The sequence below is a fragment of the Canis lupus genome, chromosome 33 (genome assembly GCF_011100685.1).
Source record: "Canis lupus familiaris isolate Mischka breed German Shepherd chromosome 33, alternate assembly UU_Cfam_GSD_1.0, whole genome shotgun sequence".
Taxonomy (NCBI): domain Eukaryota; kingdom Metazoa; phylum Chordata; class Mammalia; order Carnivora; family Canidae; genus Canis; species Canis lupus.
Genome location: NC_049254.1, coordinates 14,420,170 through 14,439,412, shown reverse-complemented (window position 1 = coordinate 14,439,412; position 19,243 = coordinate 14,420,170). Strand labels below are relative to the sequence as shown.

General features: G+C 34.8%; 1 protein-coding gene across 13 annotated transcripts in view; it reads right to left on the bottom strand.

Moving 5' to 3' along the window:
• DZIP3 (DAZ interacting zinc finger protein 3) overlaps nt 1-19,243 on the bottom strand; it is an 85,362-nt gene that overhangs the window by 3,002 nt on the left and 63,117 nt on the right. For all 13 annotated transcript variants that reach the window (XM_038582734.1, XM_038582740.1, XM_038582735.1 and 10 more), the window contains 10 exons: nt 14,038-14,106; nt 11,342-11,438; nt 9,758-9,861; nt 8,035-8,122; nt 6,055-6,156; nt 4,714-4,839; nt 2,733-2,872; nt 1,164-1,284; nt 562-705; nt 381-482 (listed from right to left, as the gene is read on the bottom strand). In XM_038582734.1, the coding sequence (XP_038438662.1) occupies nt 381-482; nt 562-705; nt 1,164-1,284; nt 2,733-2,872; nt 4,714-4,839; nt 6,055-6,156; nt 8,035-8,122; nt 9,758-9,861; nt 11,342-11,438; nt 14,038-14,106 (1,093 nt within the window). The remainder of the gene's footprint in view (nt 1-380; nt 483-561; nt 706-1,163; nt 1,285-2,732; nt 2,873-4,713; nt 4,840-6,054; nt 6,157-8,034; nt 8,123-9,757; nt 9,862-11,341; nt 11,439-14,037; nt 14,107-19,243) is intronic.

Sequence of the window (19,243 nt, the reverse complement as noted above, 5' to 3'; positions counted from 1 at the left end):
ATAAAGGACACTATATGTTTATAGCCAATCAAGGTGAAGGAACACTATTGCTAAACTGCCACTGAATCGCTATGTCAATTAACATTCCTTCCAGTTCTATTCAAGGGAACCACTTCATATTATTTCAATCTCATTGTTATCTCCTCTTTTCCTGTAAGGTGTATGGAGATCTGAGAAAGCACAGTGCAAACTGGGGCTAGGTACAGGGAAGCAGGTGTAAATGTTTCTGTGTGGTACTCTAAAGCCCTGAATTATATTCTGTGGAAGTCAGGACACAGCAATAGCTGATGATACATGTATATGATTTCAAGTAAGGCAGCATGAATCTCGCTTAGTTGTTTTAATGGAAAAATATTTAAAAGGTAAGTTTAAAGGGTTACCTGAGAGTGGAATTTGTGAGCACAAGGCAAAACAGAGAGGTTTTCTGGAGAGAGATTCTCATGACAGATCACACAAGGCTCCTCTTCTTCATCATCATCATCCTAGGGAAAATACACTAAGGTTCAATTCAGCTCATTTTTTTCTCCCAAATTTAAATGTACTTAAAATCAACAGTCTCACCAAATTATTAGCTCCTTCCCATGAGGCAGGCCCTTGTGAACTGAGGGGCCTCCAGGCTGGTTTTGGAGGCTGGGCAGCATTAGATTGTGGAGGAGTGTGGCTAGGTGAAACACAGTTACCATTTGGCATAGATTTTCCTTGACTCTGAAAACAAGAATATTGTATTTTTTTTTCAAGTGTTCTAAAACAGGAAGAACAGAATAGCACAGAAAATGAAGTACAGTTAAGAATCAGCAAAAGGGTAAAGGTCAATTAGACTCATGAGAAATCTTGATACAAAATGTTAGCAACATTACTTGTTTCTTCCCCTGGCTCTGAGTATACAACATGACTGTATATGCTTTTAATTAAAACAAGTCTTTACAAAAATGAGAAAAAAGTCTTCCTTAAGAGTCAAAGCAACCTAGGATAAATTTCAAGATCAGTTTTATTCTAGAATCATCAGGTAGTACTTCAAAAAGACTTCCTATATCATTTGTTAAATTTAAGTTGAATTGTTAATGGACAATTTAATATAATAGGTTATTGATTTATAGACATAAAGATGATTAAAACCACTTACTACTACACAGAAGGGCAGAGAGATAGCATTTTGTTTTTACCTGTGATCTTTTGGGATCAATAAATTGGGAAATCTTATACACAATTTCATCAAATGTCAGTCCAGATAAGGACTTTCCATGAATGTCCTTCAATTTCCGTAAGAAATCTGTAAGCTCCTTTCTGGAAGAGATCAAAGAAAGAGCAGTGGTTATTTTTCCTACTGCCTTGGGGCGCGCCCCGTGCCCACAAGATACAAAATCCTATTCTAGGATTTATATGTAGCAGGATATAGATGTGGCCCTTTAGATAGATCTCTGAGCTAAAGTCTATTTATCTTTTACCAAAACAAAAACTACTAAAGTTTAATATTCTTTCCAAAAACAGATTTTGTTTTTGAAAGCTTGTATGAAAATTGAATTTGTTACCTCTTACTATGTAACTGAGCTCTTTATATCGTGTCTCCAATAGCTTTTACTCAGGACTAAAATGCTCCTTTTTAACTATATTACTATAGGTCTGTCTCTCTTCTGTGTTAATTTTACTGTTGTAAAACTCAAAACAAAGATTACACAGAACAGTGAAGCTAAATTAAGACACATTAAATATTCCTAGTTTTTTTTTTTTTTAAAGACTTTGACTTTTTTTTATTTGAGAGAGAGAAAGAGTGCAAGAGCGAGCACACAAGCAGGTGGGGGTGGGAGACGAAGAAGCAGACTCCCCATGCAGCAGGGAGCCCAATGTGGGCCAGATCCCAGGACCCTGGGACCATGACCCCCAACTGAAGGCAGATGCTCAACCAACTGAACCACTCAGGCACCCCTCTGTTTTTTTTATCACACAGTTAATATGTTCTTTTTCAATTCCCATAGTCCACAGACCCAGGGCCTCTAAATATATTTTTGGTAGGACAGACCAGGATGAAATATTTTCTTTCCCAAATGAAGTGTCAGGTCATCAGCCTAACAAACTACCTTTGATTTACTATTCATTTTATACAACAACTCTATTACAGTTCTATTTTCATTATCTATTCACTATCATTATCTATTCATACTTATAAACCCACAATCTAATCCTGAAGCATAACAATGTTTTTAAATAAAAATATTAGGCTTCAAATGAAAATACTGGTTAAAAACTTAAAGCGAAAAAAAAAAAAAAAGCTTTCTGCCAAAGTCAGCACTGTGAAAAGCACACTAAAACCATTTCTTGCATTTAACTATGTTCTCTAACAAAAACTAAGAGCCCTTAATAAAATTAAGGAAAGAGGAGAGTAAAACCTGATGTTTGGGCTTATATAGCCTACAATCAACCTAAAATTCACTTTGGAAAGAGGTTATTAAGATAATCATTACAGTTTGTGGCATTAAAATTGGATAGGTTTATAACGTTGTACTTTTATTGGTCTTAAGTTATGAAAGAATAGGTTTTTAAATTTAGGTTTGCTCATTTATTAAATTTAGTGAAGAGGTTTAGCATTTATATTGAACACTATTCCTTTAAATTTCATTTTCCTTACCAAGGCCACAGTAAGGAAATATATTTATGTTTGTTTCGTTGCCCTAATTATGGTTATGGAAACTGTAAAGTATTAATCTGTACTCACAACTAAATAAAAATTAAGGTACCTGGTTTGTTGTGGAAAAGCAGTTTTCAGCCTGTCTGTAATCCTCTCCCAGTTCATCATGGGGGGATCACTTCCCAGACCTGCACTGGGAGACACAGCCTCTCCCACAGGTGTCGGCACAGTCCAGGCTATACCAGTCATCTGTAAGGAGCACAGTTATAACCCATCAGCTTCAGTTATTAGGAAGTAACTTGGTATTTTCCATACTTCAGAAAAATAGTGACATATACATTCCTTTTTCAGAGTTTTATTTTTTGTTTTAATATATTTTTTTATTGAAGTTCGATTTGCCAACATATAATACCCAGTCAAGTGCCCTCCTCAGTGCCCCTCGCCTAATCACCCCATTAGAGTTTGATTTAACTAGCACAATAGTATTTATTGTTTATGATTACCCTTATTTTAAAAGGGGGACATGTGAGTCTCAGCAACTGTAAGTATACAGAAATACAGGGTATTTATTGCTGTTATTTTAAAAAACTAGAAACAACCTACTCTGCTGATAGGGGAATGAGTGAATTACAGCATATCTAATCAATCCTTAAAGAACAGATCTATATACCTAAGTATGAGATGTCATGAAATATTTCATTTTTTAAAAAGTCTGTGGTAATATTAAATTAAAAAATATATATGCATAGAAAAAGGTGTCAAGTTATAAACAATCTTGTAAACAGTGATTATTTCCTGGGATTTAACCGCAGGGTAATTTTGCTTTCTACTTTGTATATTGCCATGTTATTTGCTTTTTTATGATTATTTTTCTAATTATAAAATAGTTTATGCTAAAGTTGAATTTTCAAAAAAATAAAGATGAGAATACTATTAGAATGTCTGCCCAAGTCTCATGAATGTTACAGAGAGAGGTGGTGTGAAGTTGCAGTGACACCTCTGAGCTATGAAACCATCAAAGTTTTGCCATATGGTAGTTTCTTCTTAGAAGCTTTAAGATTCCAATTAATATCAGCAAGTGAATGTTTTCATCTGATTACTAGGATAATTATAAACATGACAACTTTTACCTAAGGTTCTATAGGTTACTCATGAAAACTAACAGATACTGTAATAACTCATACAAAGCCTACTAAGTCAGAGGAGAATACTGCCCAGAAACTGGGTTTGCCTCAATATCAAGCTTTTCCTCAGGAATCAGAAAGTAATCTTATTAGAAGGCTGAGGTACTTTAAAGTTTTCAATAAAGTTTTACATATATAGCTCCGTATATGACGAGCAACACCGTGATATCACAGGGATAACATGTTAACTGATACCACATCTGTTTAAGACCTATATACATATTTGTTTGCAGAGGCAGACTCTACAAAAATGAGTCCATCTAACTGTATATTTCAAAGGGAGACTGTTTGTAGGTACAAAAACTGACTAGAATATATTTATGGAAAAGTCAAGATTAGAGAATTTTTCATTATATATTTAACATCCACCTTCTAGGAGAAGATTTTTTTTTTAAATATAGAATGTTTACCTTTGCCAAGATTACAACTAATAATCCCAGTCATTTAAAATTTCTCTGCTGCTTCAGGTTTGGATAAGGCTTTTCTGGCTAGTTGTAGATAGGAAGATTCCTAACTTTACAGTGGAATACATTCCAAGATGGTGCTAGTTATATTGTTTATAGATAAAGTTGAAACACTGTTCTACTTACTATTCCTATGTGTGTATTAATCTTTCCAAACATGCTAAAATATAGTTATTAAAAATGTCATTTACCCTGTATTGTTGCCTATTATAGATGCAAAACTTTAAAATCCTATAAGAATTGTCTACTATACAAATATTAATCAGCTAATGAAATAATGTAAGTAATGCTCCTAGCACAGTGCCTCAAATAGAACAATTTCATCCAATTTTCATTCAATTATCCTCCCCTCCACTACTACCACCACTTATCAAATAAATAGATGACATTCACTCAAGAAATCTACTGTGGTGAAATAGATTTTCACCAAAAAGATCTGTACCAGGGGGGCTCTAGGCTGGCCAGGTGCAGAGATGACTCCAGGGCAAACGGCAGGCATCTGAGGAACAGTGAGTATGGGTCTAAAGAAAGATTCTTTCACAAGGGGTCTTCCCAAGAACTGCTGCATCTAAAACAGAAAAGGTTACAAAAACAAAAACCCTATACATTTATATTTATATACGCAATGATCTAAACTCAGAGAACAATGTTTGGGGGGAAAAAGCAATTTGAAATCTAGATACAAAGCACCAGCATTACATGTGGTGTAATAAGAGTTAACTGTATGAATATTTGGAAAAGCAAAGGGCAGTCAAATATACTAAAGAACAGAGACGAGAAGTGGGTTCTAGTCTTCTTTCTACCCAGTTAGGTAACTCCGTCATTTACATTAATATATTCCTTATCAGGGTAATTGGAAACCTAGCATAAGAATGTTCATAATGTAGTGCTTCTATAAAAACTGAACTGACCAAAAACATAAGAGGCAATACTGCATTCTAAAGACCCTGGTGTATACCATACCATGCTTTTAGTTTTGGATTCTGCTTTTCAAACTGTATAACTCCACACAATTCATATACTTAAGTTCTCTGATACACTCAACTATTTACAGAAAGAACATTTTCAAAGTTCAACTACAAGCAGAAATGCTGTTGAAAACTGATGTGCCACTAAATATCTCACACATATTTCCAGGTCTGTTCTGATAATAAAAATTATCACCTAAGGGTTCTCTCCTAAACGTTTTTTTGGAAAGCTGTGTGAATTATACTGAGTTAAGGTACTATGTTTCCCAGAAGATAATATAAATAATGCGACAGAGAGCTATCTATTCCCGATAGATTCACTGATTCCCGACAATAAACAGGGAAGGGGCATCAATGGAAGCTATGAAAGGTAGAATAAAAGATAAAAGTTAGGGAAAAGAATGTCAAAAGTAGAAGTGGAGGGATGAAGTCTAGCCAGCTAGGGTACTATGCCAAGATGTTTTAGTCATCAGGGTAACCTGAGAGCATGGGAATTCTGTACATTCATCAGTTTTCTCCTATACTGCAGCTGGGATTGACAGGATGAACGAAAATACATTACCTCTTTAGATACTAAATGCCTCCCTAAAATCCAGTGATAATACAACTATATACTGGCCTCAGCTAAGCCAGCCAACTAGTTATATTATCTGGAGATAATATAGCAAGAATGGACATAATTACAAACAGTATGTACAACATGTGCCTATTCTATTTTGAACACACTTCAAATATACTGAATATTCACTATTATATAGCCTTTAACAGTTCATGAAGATAAAGATTGCCATTTTTCAAAATGTCGTATTTCTTACCAGTATCTCAGGACTAGGTGGTGGTGGTGGTAGTTGGATTGGAGGCAGGGTACTCAAGGCAAACCCTTGCTTCACCTTGTTAATTTGTTCATTGTACTGTGTCTAGTAGAAGAAGAGAAACAATATTCTAGAGCAAAATCAACTTCAAAGAAATGGCATATGGGAACACTTGATGTAGTTTTGAGTAATAAATCATGTAATATTATTCTCAACCTATTATGTCAGGAATAACATAAAAACAGTTTTTGACATAAAAATAATTCTGTAACACTATCCTCAAATGTAAAAAGTTGTATTTTTAGAAGTATCTGTCGGTTGGCAAGATACATAGAGACATAAATTCCTGTGATAATTCCTCAGTATTTCCATAATTTTCAGCCCCTAAATGAGAACCAATTATATAAAGTGAAAAGCATCTAAAGATTCAAGAAACTATGAGTAATTATACAGGCTAATAAATATGGGGGAAAAGTATCTTTGACAAAGAGTTGAGCTACTTGTAAATGTTCACTGGAGGGGAAATCTTAGGGATACTCACTAAATACATTTTGTTTATTTGAAAGTTATACCTCTAGCTTTGTCTAGTATCAAATATACTTTTGTTTTATTCTATTGGATTTTGCCAAAAGTATGACTCTAATCCCTGAAACTCAACAAAATGCTTTCAACATCTGTTGGCACTGTCCTCATCTTACTTTACAGTATTTTTTGTTTGTTTGTTTTTAAAGATTTTAGTTATTCATGAGAGGCAGAGAGACAGGCAGAGGGAGAAGCAGGCTCCATGCAGGAAGCCCGATGTGGGACCGGATCCCAGGTCTCCAGGACCAGGCCCTGGGCTGAAGAAGGCAGGCACCAAACCGCTAAGCCACCCAGGGATCCCTACAGTATTGTTTTGTAAAACCCACAGAGGCTGAAAAAGAAATGCTTAAACAAAACATTTAGATACTTCACACAGAAAACATGTACTTGAAAGAAAACAAGGATGGAGAAAAAGAGGCAGCTCTTTTGAGGCCAGAATTGAATAAACCCAACATAAATGCTGAGCATCACTAAGAATTGAATAAGAAAGAGTCTGGGAAAGAAACAGTCAAGACCACCAAAGGAAAAGCTAGACAGAAGGTAATACTTTGAGGCTGTGGTCACAATTAAATATCATTGTTTTGCTAGCAGTGTTGTGAAATCACAAAACAATGACATATTTACTTTCTTTTGAAAAATTTTATTATTTACTTATTTGAGATTTGAGAGAGACCGTCCGAGAGCGAGTGCACATGAGAAGAGAAAAAAAGGGAGAGGGAGCAGGAAAAGCAGGCTCCCCACTGAGCAGGGAACCTGATGTGGGGTTCAATCTCAGTACCCTGGCTGGGATCCTGACCTGAGCTGAAGGGAGATGCTTAACTAACTGAGCCACTTAGGCACCCCTATTATATTTACTCTAAGATATAATACAAAAATATCCTAAAGCCAAATGAAGAAATTAATATTCTGTGGGTTACCTCCTTAGATTACCTTAAGCATAGTCCTAATTCTATTAAACCAATAATGAATAATTTATTATTTTGTATTATGAAATCATTATATAAAAATTTAAGATTGAAAACTAATACAGGTCTTCTTGATCTTGCTTTAAATTTTATAAACACATAATTATTCAGACCAAGTTAAAACATTTATTTTTGACTGGAGCAGCATCAACTTTGGAATTTTAGGAAAACTAGATGTGAAACACAATTTTTGAGTTTATCATTTCAGGTCCTGTATGAAGGACCTGAAAGGCCTGAAAAGGTCACATGCATAAAATAATCGATCTGAAACCTTAAAAAGGCATAAATTTTAGTTAACTGAAGAAAAAAAAAAGTTCTTTTTTTTTTTTGAAAAAAAAAGTTCTTTAAAGTTCTTCAGTAATTATTTTTAATATTAGATGTTTCTTTAAGTATATAACATTCAATCAATTTACTACAGAGATACTTCACCACTTACCCTGAGGAATGCAATCTTGTTTCTAACATCTGTTACAATGGCATTCCAACTCTCTACTGCAGCCTTTAATTGGAGCGATTCCAGATTGCTGATGTAGGAAAGGAGACACAAGAGAAAGTTCTTTCTTTTTATATACCACATAGGTCTTCAAAAATTTCTATTATATTCTTTAGCATATATGTAAATAACATAAAACAACAACAAAATTACCTCCATCACCAACAATTACCTCTAACGGGCACAAAGTTGTATGGAACGATATAAAAATAAAACAGACTGGGAATACATAAGATTTCTTTTTTCAAGAGCAAATATTACTTCTGCTTCCAGAATATCAAGTGTTCTTCTATCTTGGCTATATACATAAACATATATATAAACATATATATATATATAAACATATATATATAAACACATATATAAACATATATAAACATATATATAAACATATATATATATATAAACATATATATATATGTTTTAGAACCTACAAAACCTATACACAGGAATCCCTCCACTGAAGTAAGGAGACAGAGAAACTGCCCTCGCCATCCAATGCAGAAGCATTCTCAAAGATGCTGACCCCTCTTAGAAGCAGGTTTTGGACTATCTTCACTGTAACCCTGACCTCACAGTGCCATGGTTGGTCTATCCACTCTTCTGCAAATTAGAAAGGATACTCCTTATGGGAGGGCAAATCAGAAAGAAGTACCTCTTCTGCGAGGATTAATTAGATTGTTGCCTCTATGCAGTGCCTAAATTGCACAAACACAGCAGCTCTGCCAAACATGCCCACCAAATGACTTAAGTAGGAACAGCTTTGAGGTGTTTAAGGTCTGCCATCTCTAGAAGAGAGATTTCATGAGGCCTTTCAAAAGGCTCTGTTATAACATCCCCACCTCAGTATCACCCAGCACATCAGCTTTAAGAGAACAGAACAAGTTATCACTGAGAACATCTTACACAAAGAGGCTTGATAATATTTTAGTTTATAGAGTGCCCCTTCTTCTTCTAGAGCAAGCAAAGATAGACTGATCACCAACAACAGTGCTTCCCGGACCTGAATGCAGATCAATATATCCTGGGAATCTTGCTAAACATCAGAGATTCTGATTCTTCAGAACTGAAGAATAATGATGATCATTAAAATGATAATCATTAAAAAATAATGATGTCTTGGTCCCATGAATGCTAATTAATTTAGTATGAAGGTATACTCCAAATTAAATTATAAATTTAAGGATAATCTCATGCAACTTGCCCGATACTTGAAAACCATTCATTTATTATAGCATAGCAAGAAATTGCCTTTAACATACGATTTTAGGTGTTAACACTGATTTTTCCTTCAATGTACTCCAAAGGTGTTTAAAATCAAGCATTAGAAATCAATTAGAAGAAGTTTTTCCACTTAGAATCCAACTTGTTTGGTAAGTATCTGGTCTTCATGCAGGTTTCTGAGACTTTTTATCTACTTCACTACAGAGAAAGGGAAAAAGGTGTCTGCAGCTATTACTGTACCCAGTAGACTTCAGTGCTTCAGCAGAAGCAACCAGGTAAAAGCATCAAAGTGACTAAATGACTTTTGAGGTTTAAAAAAAATAGAGGTTTGTTCACTTCAAAGACTGACATCATACATGTAAAACACAGATTCTATTCAGCCTTAAAGCCACTCGTGAGTATCTCTGAGATAAAGACTCATTAAGGAAGAGGGAAATGTTACCTTGCTGCCATGTGAGTCACCCTGGCAAGCTGACTGAGGCATTCCTTTTCAGTCTGCTCTAGATGAAGCAAACCAAAATCTCTACGACACTGTAAGAAATACACCTACGGATTTTTGAGAGAAAGACAAAGAAGTTGAAGGTGTCTTTGTAAATGAACACATTCTTTTTTCAACCATTTCAAGTAAAGTTGAAGCATTTTTCAATCTCTTCTACCACATGAGTTTCTTGACCGCCCATAATACATTATAAAAACTCTGATTAAATCTGCAATTCTAACTTTTTGACTCAATGGTTACTGGGTTAGTAAACATTCCAGAACATTAGTTTTCAAACTTGAACACACCTTGGTATCACCTCAGAAAGTTTAAAAAATGATGCCCTAGTCAGAGACTCTAATTTTATTGATACCAAGGGCAACCTGATTAGTGGGATTTTTAAAAGTTCTCGAGTAACTCTAAAATTCGGCCAAGTTTAAGAACACTCAAAAGAAGTCCCACTATTCGCTTTTTTTTTTTTTTTTTTTTAATTGATGAAGGGTTAAGAAAATAATCAGACCACACAGGAGGACCATGCAGTCTCAATGGGCTTTGGGAGGTAATCTAAGAAAAACTAATGGAGGTCCAAGCAGCTATCCTGCAGGTTTGAGTCTGTCTACCCATACCCTTCTGCACCATTACTGCTTCATTGCTCACTTGACCTGTTTTTTCTCACTAATCATTCAATATTCCCTGAAAACAGGTTATATTCTAGGGCAGCATTAAGTGTTAATAAAATAGCAGAGTAGAAATAAACTTTCTGACTAAAAGCAGTGAGAAATAAAATACACAAATTTGAGCTCTTAATGTGATCTGAGGGTTTTGTTTTGTTTTTCGGTTATAGCTAGCTAGAATTTTACTAATCTTCAGGGATTTTTGGTTCAGGTATCATTCCTTGATTGTTGACCTCCAGATTTCCAAGCATTCTGCTAAAGAATATAGCTTTGGCATGACAGATATGGGAAGGTTTATAATCTTCTTAATGTTAGCTTTCTAAAAATTTGAATCTCCTTGTATATCAAAAGTTTAGTTATCTATAAATAAAAATTACGTACATATAATCATATCTTTTAGAAGAGACCCTAGCTGTGGTGTTCTAGGTCCTAGAAGAAACTGAGTGACATTCTGGGGGCCTAGAAGGTAAGCTGGTTTTTGAAATTAGAGTGTATGATGCGTATGTGGTTTTGGGAAGATCTATGTAGAAAGTAATAAAGAAAGATATTATCTCCAGAAGCAGTAAAATGTTATTCTTAGAAATTTGGCTTAGTAACCTGGCTTCATGAGGATTTTCCCAAAACGTATGTATTTGCTACACATACTGAAGCAGACCAATTTCCTCAAGTCACTGGGGGAAAAACAACATAAAGTTATCAACATTGAAGTAATCATGTACAAAATTCCAATGAGTCAAAAAAGCTTAAGAGTTGAAGCTATGTTCTTCTGGCTAGTCCTAAGATGAATTATTTCTGTTCACTTATAACAGTCTTTTTTTCAAATCTTTAGTATACAAGCAAAACTTCCCACCCCATCTCTCTCTTTTTTTTTTACCTCAGCTGTTAAAGCTCTGCTAGTTTCTGCATTCAGTTTGTTTAAGTATGTTTTAATTGTGCTTTCCAGATTATGCTTCTCCATTTCCCACTGAGATCTGAAATATATGATCATTAAAGAGTCAACAACATTGCAGCAAAGACAGACTTTTCACCTTATTCAGGAGGGAGAAGGACTGAAGCTATTCACTGAGTAAGAAATGATTTCTTGTAAAAGTTTACAGTATATAAAAGCAAGAGAAGACATTACTTAACCCTTACTGTTTTCCTTTACTACCAAGGGCATAGAAGTTTTAAAATTTTCAACATAGGGACTAGGATTTAAAACTTGACTCTGAAATAAAGTTGTCTGAGGATGAATCTGAGTTCTGAAATCTAATTAATGTGAAACTTTGGGCATGTTACTTCTCTGTATTTCAGTTTCTTTACATGTGAAAATGGAGAACACTGTATTACTGACCTCAAAGGACTGTTGGTGAAAACTCATTCAGATAATATACTAAAAGCATTTTGGGTTTAGTGCATATTAAGTACTAAATAAATGTTAGCTATTATCATTAAATTTCACATAAAGTTTCTACCAGCCTTTCTATATCCCTAAGCTAGCAACTACAAAGGTTTTTATCATCCCTGCCCTTGTGGCATTAAAGCTAAACTGCTACATTAAAATATTGCACTGGTTATCTCAGGATCTCAGCTCACATTCAACACCTCAGTATGAAAACAAATTCTACAAACTGAAAGGGAGAGAAGGAGATAAGATTATTATTTATGAAGAACATTATAGAGAAAGACTACCTATGAGATTTCTCTTTTTCCTATCTCATTTCAGCTTCCTACATCCGAGCCCCAAACTTCAGGGCATACAAACCAAATTATGTCTTTAAAGGAAACAATTAATTGGAAATATAATATTGTAATAAGGACTTTTATAAAGGCTATCCTCAATGTTTTATTAGAAACACTCAGAATTTTTTTTTTTTTAATTTTTATTTATTTATGATAGTCACACAGGGAGAGAGAGAGAGAGGCAGAGACACAGGCAGAGGGAGAAGCAGGCTCCATGCACCGAGAGCCCGATGTGGGATTCGATCCCGGGTCTCCAGGATCGCGCCCTGGGCCAAAGGCAGGCGCCAAACCGCTGCGCCACCCAGGGATCCCCTATTAGAAACACTCAGATGCCTGCTTACTTACAGACATTGATGAGAAGTTTGATAAGACAATATACTGTTAATACCACTATGGCCAGAGTGTTTTGAGGGAAAAAAATATCCAAGGATATATATTAATTCAACCAAGAGGACTTATTATGCACTGAATATTGTGCAAAAATGCTTATAAGAACAAGAGAAAATTCTGACTCCATCAAAATTAAAAACTTGCGTGCTTTCAAGAACATCATCAAGAAAGTAAAAAGACAACCCACAGAATGGGAGAAACTATTTGCAAATCGTGTATCTGATAAAGGGCTTGTATCCAAAACATGCACACAACTCAAAACTCAACAAAAAACAAAGAACTTAATTTTAAAAATGGCCTAAGGATTTGAATATTTTTCCAAGGAGATACACAAATAGCCAATAAGCACATGAAAAGAAGTTCAACATAATTAATTAGGAAAATGCAAATCAAAACCACAATGATCTACTACTTTACATCCTCACAAATATTTGTTGGATTATCTGCCTTTATTTTACCAATTGTAGTGGATGTGGATAAACCAGAATCCACATCCATTGTTGGTGGGAGTGTAAAATGGTTAGTCAGTCAGAAAAGTTTTGGTAGTTCCTCAAAAAGTTAAAAACAGTTTACTGAATGTCTCAGCAATTCTACTTTCAGGTATATCCCCAAGAGAATTGAAACTTTACGTTCATACAAAAATTTGCTGACAAATGTTCATAATAGCATTATTCATAATAGTGGAAAAAGGGAAACAAATGTCCATCAATTGATGAAAAGGTAAACACGTTATGGTATATCTACACAATAGACTGTTATTTACTCATAAAAAGAAATGCATACTGATACATGCTACAATATAGATGTACAATATAGTAAGCATAAGAAGTTAATCACAAGAGGCTATCTATTATATGATTACATTTATATGAAATGTCCAGAATAAGGAAAATAATAGATTAATGACTGCCAGAAGCTAGGGGAAGGGAGAATGAGGAATAACTTCTAATTGATCCAGGATTTCTTTAGGGTGATAAAAATGTTCTGGAATCAGACAGAGGTGATGGTTCATTCAAAGCTAATGAATTGTAAAATTTAATACAATGAATTTTATGCTATAGGAATTAGATCTCAAAAACAGTTGTTATAAAATTACCTACAGGCAAAAATATGTGAATCAGAATAAAATTCAATTTCATAAATCAGTCACAATTAGCAGTATCAATTAGGGCAAAGAGATAAGAACACATAAGCTCCGGTCCCTGGCTAGTTTGTCATGGGACCATAACTTTGCTAATTTAATCTCAGCAGCTTTCTAGGGCCAGAGCTAAGGTGAACATACCTCCCAATTTGCCTAGGACACTTCCAATTTGTAACTGTTGTCCCCAGTCTCAATTTCATGCTCAAAAATGGCCCAGACTGGATAATAAATTATATGGCTATCCTGGAACATGCTGAGTGGAATACCTGAGCGTTTTAGAGATACACATTCAACCAAATCAAGACTTAAGTTTGTACCTTTTCATGGATAGTTGGTCTTTAAGATTCTTGATTTCATTATCTTTAGCATGGCTCTGACGCTGTAATCTGAGAGAAGATGAAAGTGTTATATATTAGAAATTATTTGTCATAATACAGTCAGAACAGCTCTACTTGTAGCTGAGGAGGGACTACATATGACCATTTGGGGCCACAAATATTGAGCCTGAAACTACTAAGACTTCTGCAACTAATCCTTCTGAAATTTATTTATTTATTTTTTCCTGATGTCTGATTCACAGACTTCCCAAAGAAAGTAAGTACTAAGTTCTAACCCCATCAATCCGAAGCCAAAAAGAACTTGTATCTCCAGTTTGAAGACTCAGAATAATGTTTTTAGCAATTTGTACTTTAGTTTACCCAGGAGAAGACACAGATGGTATGTTCTGATTTTCTAGGCCTGTGGAAGGATTGAGAACTTTAACTTTCTTACAGAGTTATTATGTCAAGTCATATAAACTATTGACTTGGATTAAGGGTTAAGGTCTGAAAGAATCAGATATTACATATAGAAGTAACAAAGCTGTGTGCAAATAATTTTATTTAAAACAGTAAATTTTAACTAGGGAGTCACTGACATGACCTAATCATGGGAAGATTGGGTAAAAAATTTATATAAAATTGGCTTAAAATTAATATGCAAGAACCTACCAAGAGAAGTACAAAGTAATACTTTTTGGCTGATATATGTTCACAAACCATTTCTGATATTCCTTCCTTATCCTGCTATGTATCTCCTCACAACTAAATTTTTATACTGACCCATTAATTTGCTATAATATTAAGAAATTTACAGCAAAAGCACATTTCTCTTTATGTTCAGAACCTTGGGATACACAGGAATTTGGGTTAATATAAATTACTAGAATGACAGCATTAAAACAAGGACTTTAAATGTTGGCTGGACTGCTTCCTAGTAGATTTCAGAGATTAAATTACCCACTCACCTTTACTCCAAGCTTCTTAGAAGCTATAGAGACTTGCAATCAATGTGCTATAGAAGTGAAAATGCAATGAAGAGAAACCAGGTCTGTTTCTACACAAAAGAGATCATGTTCCCAAGTAAAGAAGAAGGAAAACAAGCTTTATTACTATGGTATGCAGGAGTATGCAGAGAGCTGAAAAAGAGGTAGTAGGAGTTTTTAAACTGACATTCTCCTTCCCTTTGTGGGCTTCCATTACTCTAATATTTTACCGAGCTCTAGTTTAGAGTGGGCAGTAAACAGCTGATAGCGGTGGTGGGGAGTTCAGAAGACCTGGGCTCTTAAATAATAGAGGATAAGATAGGTATATTTCCTATCATCCAGCTTGGATAGGAAACAACTGTTCAGGCACTCGTAACTTCTTAGTTCTATTCTTCTCATGAATAACATAAGGGTAAGATTAGACATTCTTTTCCGCAAGATCTAAAGTTCTGAAGCTTACTCTGGTTGGCTATCAAGCTTATTATATGGGTTTTACTGACAGTAATTACTTTAAATTTAGTAAGTGCTTACTGTGGTTTGTTCAAAATATGTTGCTATTATATAAATCTTCTTGGTTAATTTTGCAATTATCATTCACAAACACTGTAGGACTGACATTGAATTACACCAAAGAGGGATCCCTGGGTGGCGCAGTGGTATGGCGCCTGCCTTTGGCCCAGGGCGCGATCCTGGAGACCCGGGATCGAATCCCACATCGGGCTCCTGGTGCATGGAGCCTGCTTCTCCCTCTGCCTGTGTCTCTGCCCCTCTCTCTCTCTCTGTGTGACTATCATAGATAAAAAATAAATAAATAAATAAAAAATAAAAAAAATAAAGAATAAAAAAAAAGAATTACACCAAAGAAAAAAGATTCTTTTGCTTCCTGATAAACACCACATTCTAAAGTAAAAGAAGGGATCCTTGGGTGGCGCAGCGGTTTGGCGCCTGCCTTTGGCCCAGGGCGCGATCCTGGAGACCCGGGATCGAATCCCACGTCGGGCTCCCGGTGCATGGAGCCTGCTTCTCCCTCTCCCTCTGCCTATGTCTCTGCCTCTCTCTCTTTCTGTGTGACTATCATAAATAAATAAAAATTAAAAAAAAAAAAAAAAGAAATCCACGTTTTATAATTTAAAAATATTTTCATTTTTATCATATACTCTTGGAACATATTTAAGTGAATTGAACAAAAGCTTAAAAGCTATTATGAGAACACACACTATGCTCACTCGTTTCCTCTTAGTCTACATGCCCTGTGTTTTCTCTAATCTCATCCTACAGAGCTAAGGTTCAATATTGTCTCCAATGAAGTTTCCTTACCACAAAAACCACAATACTCTTTTTGCCCTACAAAATCCCTATTAAGTAAGGCTCCATTCGACAGTTATTTATAGGTACAGTTGGCCTTGAACAATGTAGGGGTTAGGGATACTGATACCTACCCCTAGCAAATGCAGTTGAAAATGTGTATATAACTTTTGACTCCCCAAAAGCTTAGCTACTAATAGCTTACTGTGGACCACCAGAACCTTACTGGTAACATAATTAATGTTTTATATGTTATATGTATTATATACTATACTCTTACAATGAAGTGAGAGAAAAAAATATTACTAAGATGATCATAAAGAAGAGGAAAATACATTTATAGTACCGTACTATATATATATAAAAAAAAATCTGCCTATTAGCAGACCCACATAGTTCAAACCCATGATGAAGGGTTAACTGTACTTAAAAAAAAATGTTAAACTTTCTGGGATAAATACATATTCATGTGAGGGTGTAAGAAATAATACAGAGGGATCCCATGTACCCTTTACTCATGTTTCCCCAATGCAAATGTCCTACAGAACTATAATATAATAACCAGGATGTTGATAGGGATATAGTCAAGCCACTGAACAGTTTTATCACAATACCTCATTTTGCTCTCATTCCCATTTCTTCTTCCTAACCTTGGATCACTAATCTGTTTTCCATTTTTATTATGTCATTTAATAATTTTTAAAATGTTATTTCAAGAATGTTATAGGAATAACATCATACGGTATATAAGCTTTGGGGACCGGCTTTTTTCACTCAGCATAATTCTGTCTACAGGGTCTGTAGTATCATCACTGTTTCATTCTTGATGGTGGTATATAGGTCCCCCTTTTTCTTTCTTTTTGTTTTGACAGAGGTGTATCAATTTTATTGATATTTTCAAAGAAACAGCTCTTTGCTTCATAGATTTTATTTTGTTTGCAATTTCATTACTTCTAATCTTTATTAATTCCATCTGTTGTTTTAGGTTATTTTGATTTCCTTTCTCTGGATTCTTGAAGAGGGAGCTTATATTAGATGGAGTCCTTTCCTCTTTTCAAATGTGTATATTTAATGCTATAAATCTTCAAAGAAATGCTTTAGCTATGTCTACAGTAAATTTTCATATACTGTATTCTAATGTTAATTTAGTTCAACATGTTTTTATTTCCTTTCGAAGTGTGTTTGGAGATTTTCCTGTTATCTCTCTGGTATTGATTTGTTGTTAGACTACATTTTGATCTGAGAGCATACTTTGCATGACTTCAATCTTTTAAACTTGTTGAGGTTTGTTTTATGGGCTAGGTTTTTTTTTTTTTTTTTTTTACTGGAAATAGGGAAGTTTTATTTTTTAATGACGGATTTAAATACTTATTTGTGGACACAAATTCTCTAAATTCTTTTAGCTTTTTCTTTCAGGATATGTCCTAGTATGGTACATTTCCTATGGTCACTTGAAAGCATATGTATCCTGCTCTTGTCTGGTGAAGTGTCCTATAAATATTGATTAAATCCTGTTGGTTGATGGGGTTGTAGAAGTTCTCTATCTTTACTGATTTTCTCGATCCTGTGACCCCAGGGTCAGGCCCTGGGCAGAAGGCAGCGCTAAACCGCTGAGCCACCTGGGCTGCCGGCCCTTCCTGTTTTTTGATTAATGTTTACATTGTATATATTTTGCCATTTTTTAATTTTTAACCTATGTTGATAAAACTGAAATTTCTTAGAAACAACATATTGTTGGATTACAGCTTTTTATTTTTAAAATCCCCTGTGCCAGTGTCTTTTAATTGATGTATTTAAATCATTTACATGTAAGGTAATTATTGATGTTTGAGCTTAAGTCTATCATTTTTTGTTTCTTGTTTCTCTTTTCTTACCTTTTTGTGGGTTATTTGAAAGTTTTTGGATTCACCTTGAATCCATATCTCTCTCTGTAGCTTTTTGAAGTTGCACTTGGTATTGCAATATGCATATATAGTCTACTGATAGTAAGATTTTCCCTAGTTTCATATAGGTCTCTTTACCCGCTACACTTTTAAATTACAATTGTTGTATTTCCTCTACACGTTGAACTCCACATAAGATGGTATTATAATTTTTGATTCAAGCATCAAATACGATTTGAGAAATTAATGAGAAACAGAATGGACTCTTATTATTTACGCCCCCCCCCCCGTACTCATTCTGATGTTCTTTCTTTTTGAAAAATTTCTATTATTTCCTTTATATTTATAGACCTCCCATTTAGCTATTCTTTAATGGTAGCATTAGCAGCAGCAGATTCTTATACTTTTCTTTTGTCTGAGACTTGTCTTTATTTCTCTTCTTCCTAAAGGACACTGCTGCTGGATATAGGATTCAAGATTCTGTTGTTTTTAGTTTCCTTTCTTCCAGTACTTAAATAATATGCCACTTCCTTCTAGCCTCCATGATCTTAGATGAGAAATTCAATGTTAGGGGATCCCTGGGTGGCTCAGCGGTTTGGTGCCTGCCTTCGCCCCAGGGTGTGATCCTGGAGTCCCAGGATCAAGTCCCACATCAGGCTCCCTGCATGGAGCCTGCTTCTCCCTCTGCCTCTCTCTCTCTCATGAATAAATAAAATCTTAAAAAAAAAAAAAAGAAAAGAAAAGAAAAGCAATGTTATTTGAATTAGCATTCCCACATGTTTTCTTCCTCTGGTTCTTTTGAGATTTTTTTTACTTCATTTTTCTGTAGTTTAGTTATGTGACTAGGCATGGACCTCTTTGGGTTTATATTAGTTGGGATTCAGGCAGCTTCTTGAATTTGTAAATTTATGTATTTCACCTCATTTCTTTTAACACTCCCTCCTCCCAATCTCTTTTCTCTCCTTCTGATATTCTGGTAAGAATTTTAACTCTTTTATTATTGTCCTACAAGTCACTGAGACTTTGTCCTTT